Source organism: Syngnathus acus, chromosome 3 (assembly GCF_901709675.1).
Source record: "Syngnathus acus chromosome 3, fSynAcu1.2, whole genome shotgun sequence".
Lineage (NCBI taxonomy): Eukaryota > Metazoa > Chordata > Actinopteri > Syngnathiformes > Syngnathidae > Syngnathus > Syngnathus acus.
The window spans coordinates 4,581,884-4,594,452 of NC_051089.1; the positions used below are offsets into that span (position 1 = coordinate 4,581,884).

General features: G+C 39.7%; 1 protein-coding gene across 2 annotated transcripts in view; it reads right to left on the reverse strand.

Annotated features, from left to right (window-relative positions):
• The window catches only part of tox3 (TOX high mobility group box family member 3), a 32,603-nt gene extending 20,282 nt beyond the window's left edge, over positions 1-12,321 (reverse strand). Inside the window, exon 1 of one of the 2 annotated variants that reach the window (XM_037247839.1) lies at positions 11,706-12,321. In XM_037247839.1, coding sequence (XP_037103734.1) covers positions 11,706-11,807 — 102 coding nt within the window. In that variant the 5' untranslated portion in view covers positions 11,808-12,321. The remainder of the gene's footprint in view (positions 1-11,705) is intronic. The other variant, XM_037247838.1, reaches the window with a different exon arrangement.
• Positions 12,322-12,569: the final 248 nt, after the last annotated feature.

Here is a 12,569-nt window from a genome sequence, read left to right on the forward strand (position 1 = left end):
GCAAATATACCTTTTACAACAACCGTATGGAACGTGAAATAAGTCACTTTTTTCAAAGCCTGCAACGCGGGAAGTAGTATGGAAGCAAAATTTCGTCAACCTATTTTTAGTACATGCTCATTTGGAAGTCAAAGTTCAACTAGTTTTTCTATGACGTGGGTTGCTGTGTTTGTTTTGAATGCGTCGGAGTATCATTAAGGGAGGGGGGGCACAGAATATCAATAAAAGCATTCCATTCTCATCTGTTTCTTTTTCCTTTAGTGAGACAAATCCCCAGTGCCGCTTTTGTCCTCACTGGTATTCATAGCATAAACCTGCAGCAAACATATAAGCACGACCAGTTGTTCAATCTCTATAAATCTGAAACACACAAACTGCTGAGCGACGACTCGTATATCAGTCTATTATATAGCGCCGAGCTCGACTGTATTAAACAAATTGCCCGGGCCTGCAGCTGGAAAAGAGAAGCAATATGGAGAGAGCAGAGGTTATTGTCTAATTTAAATCCTGGCAGCGTTCCCAGAGCTGCGCCACATTCCAATTTGTGGCTGTGTTGCTTGGCACTCCCCGACAGAGGTCCGGCACTGCAAATACTCTCGGGCCGCTCTCCAGAAATGTGTCTTCCAAAAAGTGACAATCAACAAGTTGGCAGGGAATAAACGGCAACAGCCGGGTAAAATTAAAATGAAAGCTGTGAGAATGTACAAAATGCAGATTGTGTGACACAACTTTTCCTGCAACTGGTTGGAAAATGTAATCGCCGCATGTTTCCAGTTAGTAACAACTTGATAACATTCCAAATGTTTTCTAATTACTGTTGTAATTCAAAGATGGTCACAAATGTGTTTTTCTGAAAATGTCCTTTGTCTACTGTTTCTAAAGTCAAAATATACTTTGTTGTGTTTAAAAATGTTTCAATGTTTTCATACAGTTCCATCTCACTTAATGTTATTGCCGAGTTTCGTTGAATAAAAAAGAAAAAAAAAAAGCTGGAAAAGACATCTGTGAACATGCAGCAGTCGCAGAATGGCTGAGTGGGCTTTTAGGGGCAATTAGCTTTTTCAAGCATTTTCTCCTTGGTGGACTATTTTGCATTCATCTGTGAGACTGACAGCAACTCGGGACATTAGTCAAATCTGATAAACGCTCAAATGTCGTTTCATTGTTTCCCTTTGAATACCTTCAAACTAAATAAATGACCTGATTGTAAAAGGAATATTTTTATATTAAATCAGAAAATCTTACATCTCTGCTATGATATATGGAATATACAGAGATTTGGGTCCAAGAGTTCCCTAGTGAGAGTCACATTATTGCTCCAAATCTCAGGTTTCTCACATGGCCATGCGAGTTTACACATGCAGCTTGCGAGCTAATGTGATTTGGGAGGAGAGAGCCATTTTAAAGACAGAAAGAGCAAGAAAAACGTACCCTACAGCATGATGGAAAAACAGCGAAATGTCAGTTAGATGATACAGTGGGATTATTTGAGACCTTTATATTGTTATTTATAGCGCTGGGACTAAATTGGTTGAAGTAAGCATTAAGTCGAAGATTTATTTGTAGTCAGAGGGTGGAAGTGTATTAATCTGATGAGCATTGACCTACGTTTGAGTGACAAACAATGTTAAATCGAGTCTCCGTATTACGTCAAATTCCAGATTTCATTTAATTTCACATTATAATTCCATAATAATGATAATTTTCAGGCTGGTATTCCGACAGTTTCACTTTTATAACTTGGAATTTGTACCCTTTTCAACCTTTGGTAATATTTTGAAGCGCAATAATAAGGCCTACAGGGTATATATTAACTCCTTCACTGCCATTGACGAGAATAGACGTCAAGTATTACTTTGTACTGGGCTGGCATTGACGAGAATTGACGTCAAACATCACTTTGTACTGAGCTGGCAGCGAATGAGTCACGACGGTAACCCTGAGAGATAAAACTGAAAAGTGGAAGTGGAAATGACACAATGGAACGCTAGAACACACCACAAGACTAACAAGCTTGTGGTAAACCACTATTCCTCCATTGATTTCTCCATTGATTGGATCAAGCATGTAATTAATCCTGCGGACTTGAGCTTGTCACGCACAACTGACACAATGAGCACAATTAAATTAGTGATTATGAATGAAGACCATTTGCTGCACGCCCACAAACACCACCATCATTATAGAAATTGCTCTGGTTCTTCTGCTATTAGAGCGCATTGAAACAACCTTGTATGTTCTGTTGGACGTCTATTCCCCCTCCCCCCCGGCAGTATTGATTTCCTCCTCCATCTACGCCCCCTGTTAGTGCCCTCTCCTTTACCCATCCCCCTTGTTTCTCCACTGCAAGTCGCTTTAAAAGAAAGGGACTCATTGACATTTTCTGTACTTGAGCCTTGACCCGATTTGTTGGACCAGAAGGCGAGTTTCTCTGCTCACACAGATGAGGTCAGCCAGCTCATTCTTTATGGACTTCACTTTTTATTTACACCTCCGACAGAATTTTGTAAATCCTTCCTAAAGCAATGTGGACACTTTCAGCTAGGTTGATGGTCAAGAAGCCTCGGGAGCCAAACTGCACTAAGCCGATTAATCGATGTAAAAACAATGAGGAAATCTGTTAATTCAACAAGGGGGCGCCCAGCCAGAAAGGCTTAGAAAAGGCTTCCCCGCTGTCATCAACTCATTTACCAACAGCCAAAGGGCAGAGTCACCCAGAATCATAGGGAAAGTTAATCTTTTTCTTTGTGGGAATGGATCAATATTGTATACCATTTTTTTCTGTACCTGTGTTCTAACCCCAGACAGGCTCGTGTCACATTGGAGATGTCATGTATACAAAATGAAAGATCAGGGACAAGAAAAGCCCACAGGATGGCTGCCAAGGTCTCTGACATCCAGTGCGGTATGTAGGCACGATAAGGAAAATGCTCTCTGAACTAAAGTAGAACTGAAAATATATGGTTGAACAAAATTCGCAGGATGTCTTGGTCAACGATTTTTTAAATTATTTTTCCTCACGGGAGAAAAATGGAAGTAAAAATATTTAATTCCGAGGATACAGTACTAAACTGTGCTGTTATTCCAAAACAGCCTTTAAGCTTCAACGCTAATCAAAAATTTTAAATCCTTTCCAATAATTATTTGACTATACATCAAAGTATATTGACATGGAATTACAGCATTAAGACAACAATTCTATAATACCATAAACAAAGCAGTGAGAGGTCTTAATAATGTTGAATAATTCCTTTTAATCCTATTTGGATAATGAAGAGATTAATACAGTATGTCAATCCTATTTTTTGGCATGTTCTCTAGAAAGATGCTCTAAAAACGGTTCCCTGTCATATCAAATTGAATTCATGCAACATAAAAGAAATAAGTGTCTGCTTTTTTCAAAGAAAGAAATGAATAAAATAAGGCACTTGTGCTCTGGGGTGTGATTTGTCATTGTAATTCCGTGCTCGCTCACCTACACTTAAAACATGATCCTTCTGGATTTTAATTAAGCACCAAGGTAGCTCCCAAGGGGCTCCGACTTGGCAAAGGAAACCACTTTGATTTACTACTTTGTTGTTTCTACTTGAAGCTCGCCTCTTATGAGGGAGCTGCACTGATAAATGAAAGAGCCCGAGACGTTTTCTTTCTAATTTGTTAATTAGTTCCCGTCAGTTCTTCTGGAAAAAAAAAAAATCAAAATGTGTGAAAAACTATTGAACATGCAAGTGTCAGGCTGAATGTAACCAAAAAAGTGTTTCCAGTAACTGTAGCATGAAACTAAATAATTATATCCATCCATCCATCCATCCATCCATCCATCCATCCATCCATCCATCCATCCATCCATCCATCGGTGGTGCATTTCATAGAATGTACTGCAATACAATATAATCGTAATGTTATCGTAAAATCAAGATACGATTATACACCAGGTAAATAATAAGTTGATATTACGATACAATAAAACTTGTCTTCATTTATCGTTTACCTAACATTAAACTAAATTGGGAGATCTAAATGATCACATTGTGACATACCAAATTATCTTCTACGATTTTTTATCACCAACGTATTCTCATGCATCGCCGAATCGTCACGATACTATTCTTTGCGAGTGCTATTTTCCCACACTTAGCGATACTGTACCATGACAGTTAACAACGCAATTTATTGCAAGAGGCCTGTTTAGTTTTACCACTGTAGCCAAAGCCAACAGTGTTGTATCTGTCTCTCGTTACAACATATCGTGGATGGAGGCCTGTCCTGAATATGGAACAAATGTAATATAATCCAGGTGTTCAATACTGTTTTAACAGGCTGCATTCCCTGGAATAACTCTAGCAACACAATGTGCTTCTGATTACCTCCGTCCAATTTAGTTCTGTTGTTAATCCCCGAACAGACGTGCCGGGTAGTTTCTCAGCTCTTTTCTCAGGATGATCAGCTGAGACAAGTTACATTCTTTTGTTCAAACAACTTTGTGTTTGGGAAGAATCAAGACCAGCTTCAAGGTGAAGCGTACAAAAGATGGTCAACAGCAGAACAGAACACATCTGACTGTCAGTTCCCAGAAGCAAACGGAGTCTCTGTGCTACAGGGAGCGCTTAGCTTCGATTAGCTGCTGGAGCTGCTGAAGGTCACCACTGTGGAGCGGAGCAGCCAGCAGCAGGCCTTCATAAAACCATGCAGCGTATCATTATTTTCAAAGTGTTTCATTATGGACGGTTAACCTTGGCTAACTTTGACCTAACGTTGTAATCAGCTGCCAGTAATGCTTTCCAAACAGGGCGATCGAGCCGCCCCGCTCCTTGTTTATCAGCCAGGAAAAAAAACATCAAATGCACAATTTTACAGGCTGTGCAGGTATTAAGACAGTTAGCCCCCTAAAAAAAAACAAAAAACAGTCATGCCATCAAGGGTATACACCGCCAATGTCGAAGCCTTCATCTGCTACTCCACCTCATGGACGACTCGAGCAGCCAAAGAAAACAACCAGGACATGCTGTGAACACTCCAAAATATCAGAAGTTGAATCAAGAATTTCATAGAGCCCCTTTTCAGCGAAATGTTAGTTGATGTTTCAGGGACTGGGCCGCCCGCCGTGCTGCACTTTCCTTTGGTAATCATACCAGTAGACCAAACACCTCTCAAAGATATGATAATCCATCGACAGACAGTGTAATAGGAGATTGTTAGCCGAATTGAATGAAAGCGACGCTTCTGACTGGTACGATAATTTATTTGGATTTTTCACTACAATAATCCACTTGCATCGGGATCAAGAAAGAACCTACAGGACATTTGTCCTACCCAACAATGTCTTCTCAGTAGTTAGTTCTACTGTAGTTCTTTCTGTCTTTGTTTCTGGTTACACTTGCACGATTAACATAATAAAAGCCACACTATCGTTTCATCGCTGTAATAAAAAGCTCGGTGTTCTGCCCTGCACCCATTAGTCAATTTTTATTTAAAGCTAATATTGAAGCTTTTTGCCCAATGGCTCCGTGAGATATTTGCACACCTGCTGCTTTTGTCGGTCCTTTTGAGTGCAGCCTAGTAACGCAATGCATTATGGGAATGTGTCATATGAGGGGAGCGGACTGGCGGTTAATTGTATTGTGCAGATAAATCATACGCAAAACACACCAGCAGCCCAGAAGGAAGAAATTCTAACCCTGTTGCTGGAAAGATAGCTTCTATTTATTTTCCAAACTAGTTTTGACAGGGAACGATTCTATTCCATATTTATGATGTTACACATCTATCTTGATTACCATCTGAATTGAAGATAACCAGCACAAACATTTAAAAAGAATGTGAGCAATCTAACTGAGAGAATTATGTGGGGAGTGAATTTATCATGGGCGGAATGGGGGGGAGATCTTAAATCAAGCATGTCAAGTTAAAAGACAACTGTTTTAACATGACCCATGAGCCCATTAGGAGGATTGGATATTAGAGCTATGAAACATCCAAGTTCTGCCCCATCTGGAAAGCTTTAAAAATGGATTTGTCCTAACCACTGAAGGGACACGTACAACACTTATTGAATCAGCCAACAACTCGTGATTGACTGACTCGATTGAGGAATACTTGGGATAGAAGTCACTGGGTAGTGAGTATTGTTCACAATTAAGATGCAGCGAGCCCGATACCAAACCAGAGACTTTGTGGTGATAAGACCAGGACAGGGTCCTTTGGAAGCAGGATCTCACGTCCTATACACCTGCACTTGTTTTGACCTTGTTTGATGGCCACATCTGATTACGAAATCATCGTAAATCAAATCTTAAAGCAAGCGTTAAACATTTACAGAACATATAAATAAAACTGAGCAATGTAGCGCTTCTTTTATGGCTACTTGGAATTACGACATTTTTTTATTTGTGATTTGATGATCTGGGGAAAGTAATACACCGACTAAAATGGTGTTGCTAATAAATTAGAATTTTATTTTGCCTGTCTTTAATCCTAATTTTATATATCCAGCAATTTAATGTTGAATGCATTGTGGTGACAGGAAAGTGTGGTGTCCATGGCTGCCGACTTAACAAGCGCATATCTACATTGTACAAGCACACAACAGAGAGATAAGGGGTATAATATGAGCTGCGGACTGAATGCACAGCTGCAGGTTCACACGGAGGCTTGGGCGCTAATAGCACTGAGTCAACATGTGCAAACATCATTTAGGGCCTTTAAAATTTGGATTTAGGGAAGTGTTTGAAATGAGAGAGAGAGAAAAAACAAGAACCATGTTATTATGTACTTGGTGGTTTTAAACTCGGGGTGCTTCGCCGCGTTTTAAGGGTCGCCGGCTTTAATTGTCGACAACTATGTTGTAGTTTTTTTGCAAACAGAATAAATGCTCAAAGAATTCTGCAAATGTTTGGCGGAGATTTTTTAGTAATAGCACGAGAGCCAATTAAAAAAAACTGTCAAGGGTCATTTATTGTTTAAACTACATTTATGTGAACTAATTGAGGAGAGACAGAATGTGTTCATCCATGCCTGTATGATGGACAATACCAATTTAATACTTACATGGACAATTACTTCATTGTGACTCAGCCGGACAAATTTAAGACCACAACAATTTGCAAATGGGTCAGTCACTACCCCGCACATTTTTGTGGGCAGCTGATTTGTAGTAAAACAATGCCACTACTCGAATCAAAGTCAAAATGCGAAAGAACACAAAGCTATCCCCGTTGACAACACGATGACAAATAAATTTGATTAACAAGCGATAGAGCAGATTTAAAGATGTGTGCTCCGCCCTGAACGCTGAGTAAACAAGAGTCGTGTTTTTTTAACAAGCTACAATGTCAGAATTAAAGAGCGGTTTGTGTGTTGGACTATTCCAATGCCTGTTTTTTTTTTTTGGGCGCCTCTGTCAAATCTGTCTTATAAAACATGAGTTGTGTTTTACGACTCAATCAATATTTTAGAAAGAGTACAAAGATTACGATGTTTCTGAAAAAATATCAAATGTATCAAAATAGGTGATCCTGCAAATCAACAAACAAACTAATTTAACAAAATAAATTGGTCACTTTGACTGTTAGCAGTGTCAAAGCCTCTGTCGTCATCATAATTCTCAGCTTCAGAGTACTGCGGCGATGACGAGGCACTAAAAATAAACCCTCTCTCATCTCAGTGGGAAAATTGGGTGTTTAATAAATCTGGCAAACTACAGTTCCTGACAGCCTACAATTAAAAGGCTGTACCCCAAAAAAAAAAAAAAAAACAGCATCAACTATTCACGTCTTGTACAATTACACATTTTACACGTACCCTGGAGTCCTATCTGTCAACCGTGGGCCTTGAAAAAACAGCTTGTGAGGTCACACACACACACGTATCCATACACACATACTCATGTACACACACATAAACACACGCTTCCCGGGCACACAGTTTAGGTTGTGTTTGGATATGTTTAGAATGTGTGTGATGAAATGGCACCAGCTGTGTACACTAGAGGGATGCACAAGCTCCACCAGGCGAAGCTTTAACCCGTTCCATGCTTACTGTGCAGAAGGCGGGACAAAGGACACAATGAGAGTAGGGAGGGAAGGGGAGGGGGGGGGTAGAGCTTTTGCAACTATTCAGTGTCAGGATCAGTTTCTTTTTACAGACCCAGTAAATGCCTCAGGTAATTACAGCTGCAACCCTTCAACTGACTGTTTTTTTCCACAGCTTAAACATGAGTGACTCGAGATGCTCATTAGTTGCTTAAAAAAAAATAAAAAATGCATAATTGTAAAAGTGCAATTTGCACATGTAATGTTCTCGGCTACTAAGAACATAAAATAGATTAATTTAGCAGCCAGAGGAGCCCACCAAACATATTAATGTAATATGTAGAATACCGCATTGAGCAGATTACTCAAAATGAGGCATGGTATAAACAACAATAACAATTGGGGTGAAGAATGGTCTGCTGGACGTCTTGGCATCGGAGGACAGATTTTATTCAAGGGGAGAAAAAAAAAACAGACTGCTGCAGTGAAGTGGAGACTGGAGTGTAATACTGCCCTACAACAGGGTAAGCTATGTTTTTTTCGTTCTCATTTATCACTGTCTGTACTTAAATATTACTGTGGAGCTGCAATTTTATTGTAGAGGAGATTGAATGAAGCAAGAAAATGGGCTGCTGCACCTTGTGGAGTATTTGGAGTGCACATTTCCAATGCCCAGAGCTGCTGTGCAGGAACAGGGTAAGCTAAGGTTAGCATACATTATTTGGTTATTTCTAGCAACGGCATTTCAAATGTTAGCTAGTAAGCTAAAAGGAGCACAGTACATGCAATTAGTTGTCATATCTAGCCACATACACTCAAATTTTACAACGATATGTCAATTTTATTCAGATACTAAGGACAGCAACACAAAAGACTGTTCCAGCAAAGTGCAGTATCCAGATCGAATGCACAGCAACAAGGTAAGCTAATGTTAGCAAATGCATTCTTATTTAATCATCATGTATCCTCAAATGTTACAAGTGCAACAACTATTCTATTATGCCAATGTTTGTTCTTTCTCAAACACAAAAGTTGTTTTACGTCTGTCCATATGTTTTAGTACTGGTGGAATTCCTGTTGGTTTGAGTATTAGCACCAGAGCAGGTGAAGAGTTTGCAAGAACATCTGTTGGTAATTTCAATCTCTCTGTGCCTGGAGGCAATGAAATCCCACACTAAATGGATACTGTATCTGAAACATTATTAAGGAAGAAAAAACAGGAGGGAGGCAGACCAGATGGTCATAAATCTGAGGGATACACTGGGTCCCTTTTTCATGAAAGCATTTAGGTTGATCACATTCTGCTTTTACAAATACCAAAAAGCCAGACAAACCCAAATAGCTCCTTGTCTTCTGTTCAGTGCTAAGATTTACATGTGTAAACCGCATAACCTTCGCTGTCTCCCATCATGCGCATTACACGGAATCGAACAAATAAACACTGGATGCGTGGAAATAAAACTCCAGTGTGCTCATTTAAAGCTTCTCCAAACATTGGAAGCAGCTCTGTTACTGACTGTAACCTTGTGTTGCTTCATGTAATCCAAAATTGCAATAAAATAAAAAACGTGAGTCACAAGGCTGAGTCAGCAACTTAACCAATCAGTGAAGTAATAATGTCAACACCTGACAGTAAATGCAACAGAAAAAGTCTGAGTAGAATGGAACTTCTGAGGTAAAAAACCAATCAATATATATATTTCTTTTTTATTTTATTTTATAAGAGACGTCTCACACTTTTGACATGCTGGTTATGAATCTTGGCCCAGTCCTCCTTTTTTAGAGTTTCATGTTCTCCTCTTACATGCTTAGTTTATAGACTGGATGATGAAATTCCCTCATTCAATTGAAAGCATTTTACAGAATCACTATTCATCTGTGTGAAGTCGTAGCTTGATCCTCCTCCATCTCATCTCTATTAATTATAACTTGAGCACCTAATTAACTTCTGTGTCACTCGTTTGGCTTTTTCTGTCCATTAAAAAAAAAGAAAAGAACCTCCCATGTCTCCAAAACTGCTTCTGTGTTGAGTATGTTTTTGTTCTTTTACTCAAGATCCTGTCAGGATGCATAAATAGATTTAATTGAGCGATGCATAACACCAAGTGCTTGGCAAAGTGAGAAATAAACAGAGGGCGAGTTTGAATGATGCATGCAAACGAGAGCACCATGCATCATCTCCCTTCCCATCATAACTCTTTTAACGTTGTTGGCAATTAACTGTTACGGACGATTACACTTGACCTGAGGAATTTAGAAGTCAACGAAGGTATCAAGCCAAATCAAAGAAGCGTTCTCTAGGGGCTGATGACATGATGAAATCGGGCACATATGACAAGTTGGTCACAATGGAGATGATGAAACAGTGCGACAAAGCCGGCAACTTTTTTTTTTTAATGTAGCTGGAGAGGCCAAATAAATCTGATAACTTGGGGGCAGAGGAGGGCATAGGTTGGACAACAACAAAAACAGTTGTGGGATTATTTTTATTTGTTTTTTATCGGGGTGATGTATCACCACCGCTACAATGCTGACATATTGTGAGAAAAAAAAAATGTGGGGCTTACATAACATTGTGGGGCTAATGAACAGTACAACTCTCTGGAGATGCTTATCAAGCAGGCAGTGAGGTGATTCTTGGAAATGGTCGTGTTAATGGACAACATCACATGGTCGCTTATAATTTGCATTTGGAAACATAGCTGATGAGATATGGTGGTTAAAATCTATGTTTTGGATGGGTATGAGAATCAGTTATGTGATTGTTAAGAATTTGGTTTGTTTTGAAATTGGAGTGCACGACTTGGCTGTTGATGCACTCGTAACAAGAAGCAACATGACATTTACTGAAAATGCCCAAACCTGTAGTGGCTTAGTAAAGTTTCACACCTAAGTACTAATACAATTTGACATGCTGTTTTAGTTTCTTATTTTACAACTGAGTTCCGTTCTTACAACACAATTTTGTACTCAAGTCCAAACTGCCTGCAGTCAATCACTAATCAATAATAAGACAGTAGAAAAGTCAAAATTACGAGGTAGGAGGAGAAAAAAAGTGCAACAGCCTTGTGTTCCACCATTGTTTCATGTTTTTTTTTTAACGATTTTTTAAGGGATACCATAACTTGTGCAAAGCAGTCGAATAGGAAAAGATAATCCCGATATTGAATTATTTCAAAGTACTACTATTTTATCTTGAAAAACATTCTGGAGTAGAAAATGCATAAACTATTTCTGAAGAATAATTTGACATTTTGTGGAAAAACTATAATACTACTATTTACTGCAGCAACTACTACAGTACTGATCGGATTTTATCTTGCATTATTTGAGGTTGTCCAAACTATGCCTTTAGATCCTAAAAATATTTGCAAGTGAAGATTTTTTTTTGTTTATGGCTTAACGGTCCATTTTTTTCCAGCAATAAGAAGTCATTGCCTCCTGTGCGCTTGTTCCTAATTCGTGATGTCATTCATTAAGTTTGATCTTGGCAGATTTTAACACGCTGCACCAAAGTCTGTTAAAAAGTTTGCTTATAAGTGAATCAACCGAGTAGATTTCAATCCAATAGGGTTAGATAAAGATCAGAAAAAAAATACTGTACATGTTGGAAGTCAGTTTGCAAGAGGTGCACGCTGATGTTAGGGTTATCATCACCAAATAAGCCCTCCTCACCTTGTTGAAGTTGTAGTATCCCAAACAGTGGGAGAAATCCAGGTTCGCTGGTTCTCCAGGAATAGAATTTCCACCGGCATTGGGGTAAAAACGTACATCCATGGCAAAAAGATGAGAGGGGGTCGCGCGGCTGTGGCGCACCGGGGTACTGGGTGCTGTGCTCAGCTTTACAATCCAAAGCGCACCGGGGGAGCCTGGTGGTGGAGGTGGTGGTAGTAGTAGTTGCAGTAAAAGTAGTCAAAGTAGAAGTTGGATTATCCCTCTTCTGCGCGCAAGGAATCCTTGCAGGAAAGCTGTGAGAAGGTGCCCCTCATGGAGCGCCAGTGGCCGAGCATGTACGCGCAGCTGCTGGATACAAAAGACCGGCAGGGAGCGAGTGAGCGAACGGGCGGGCGAGTGAGCGAGCGAGGCTCAAGTGAGCGCGGGTCCACCTCCTTCCTACTACTTCTTCTCCAGCTCCTTCTCACGTGCACCCATTAAAAGTTAAAAGTTAGTCCTTCCGACACATTTCCACGCGAGTTGATGCAATTTAGCGGAGGAAAGTAGATTATTATAGGACACGCGGTGAGTGGAAGGGATGCGTGATCGGTAAAGACTGACTGCACGCACACAACCAGAGGAAAACAAGGTAAAGTGTGCGCAGGAGACCAAGACACGCCCATGGTAAAAGGCTGGTAAGACATATTGATGATTAACGTGGAAAGAAAAAAGAAAAAAAAAATCATGATTTGTCACTATATGGGTAGTTCTCTGGAAGTATGAAACGCAGGTTTACTTTGATGCTCATGTTTTTTCCCCCCTTTATAATCAATCTTGGGATTTCACGTCTTAGAATATTGCAGACATACAGCAGAGATAAAATAA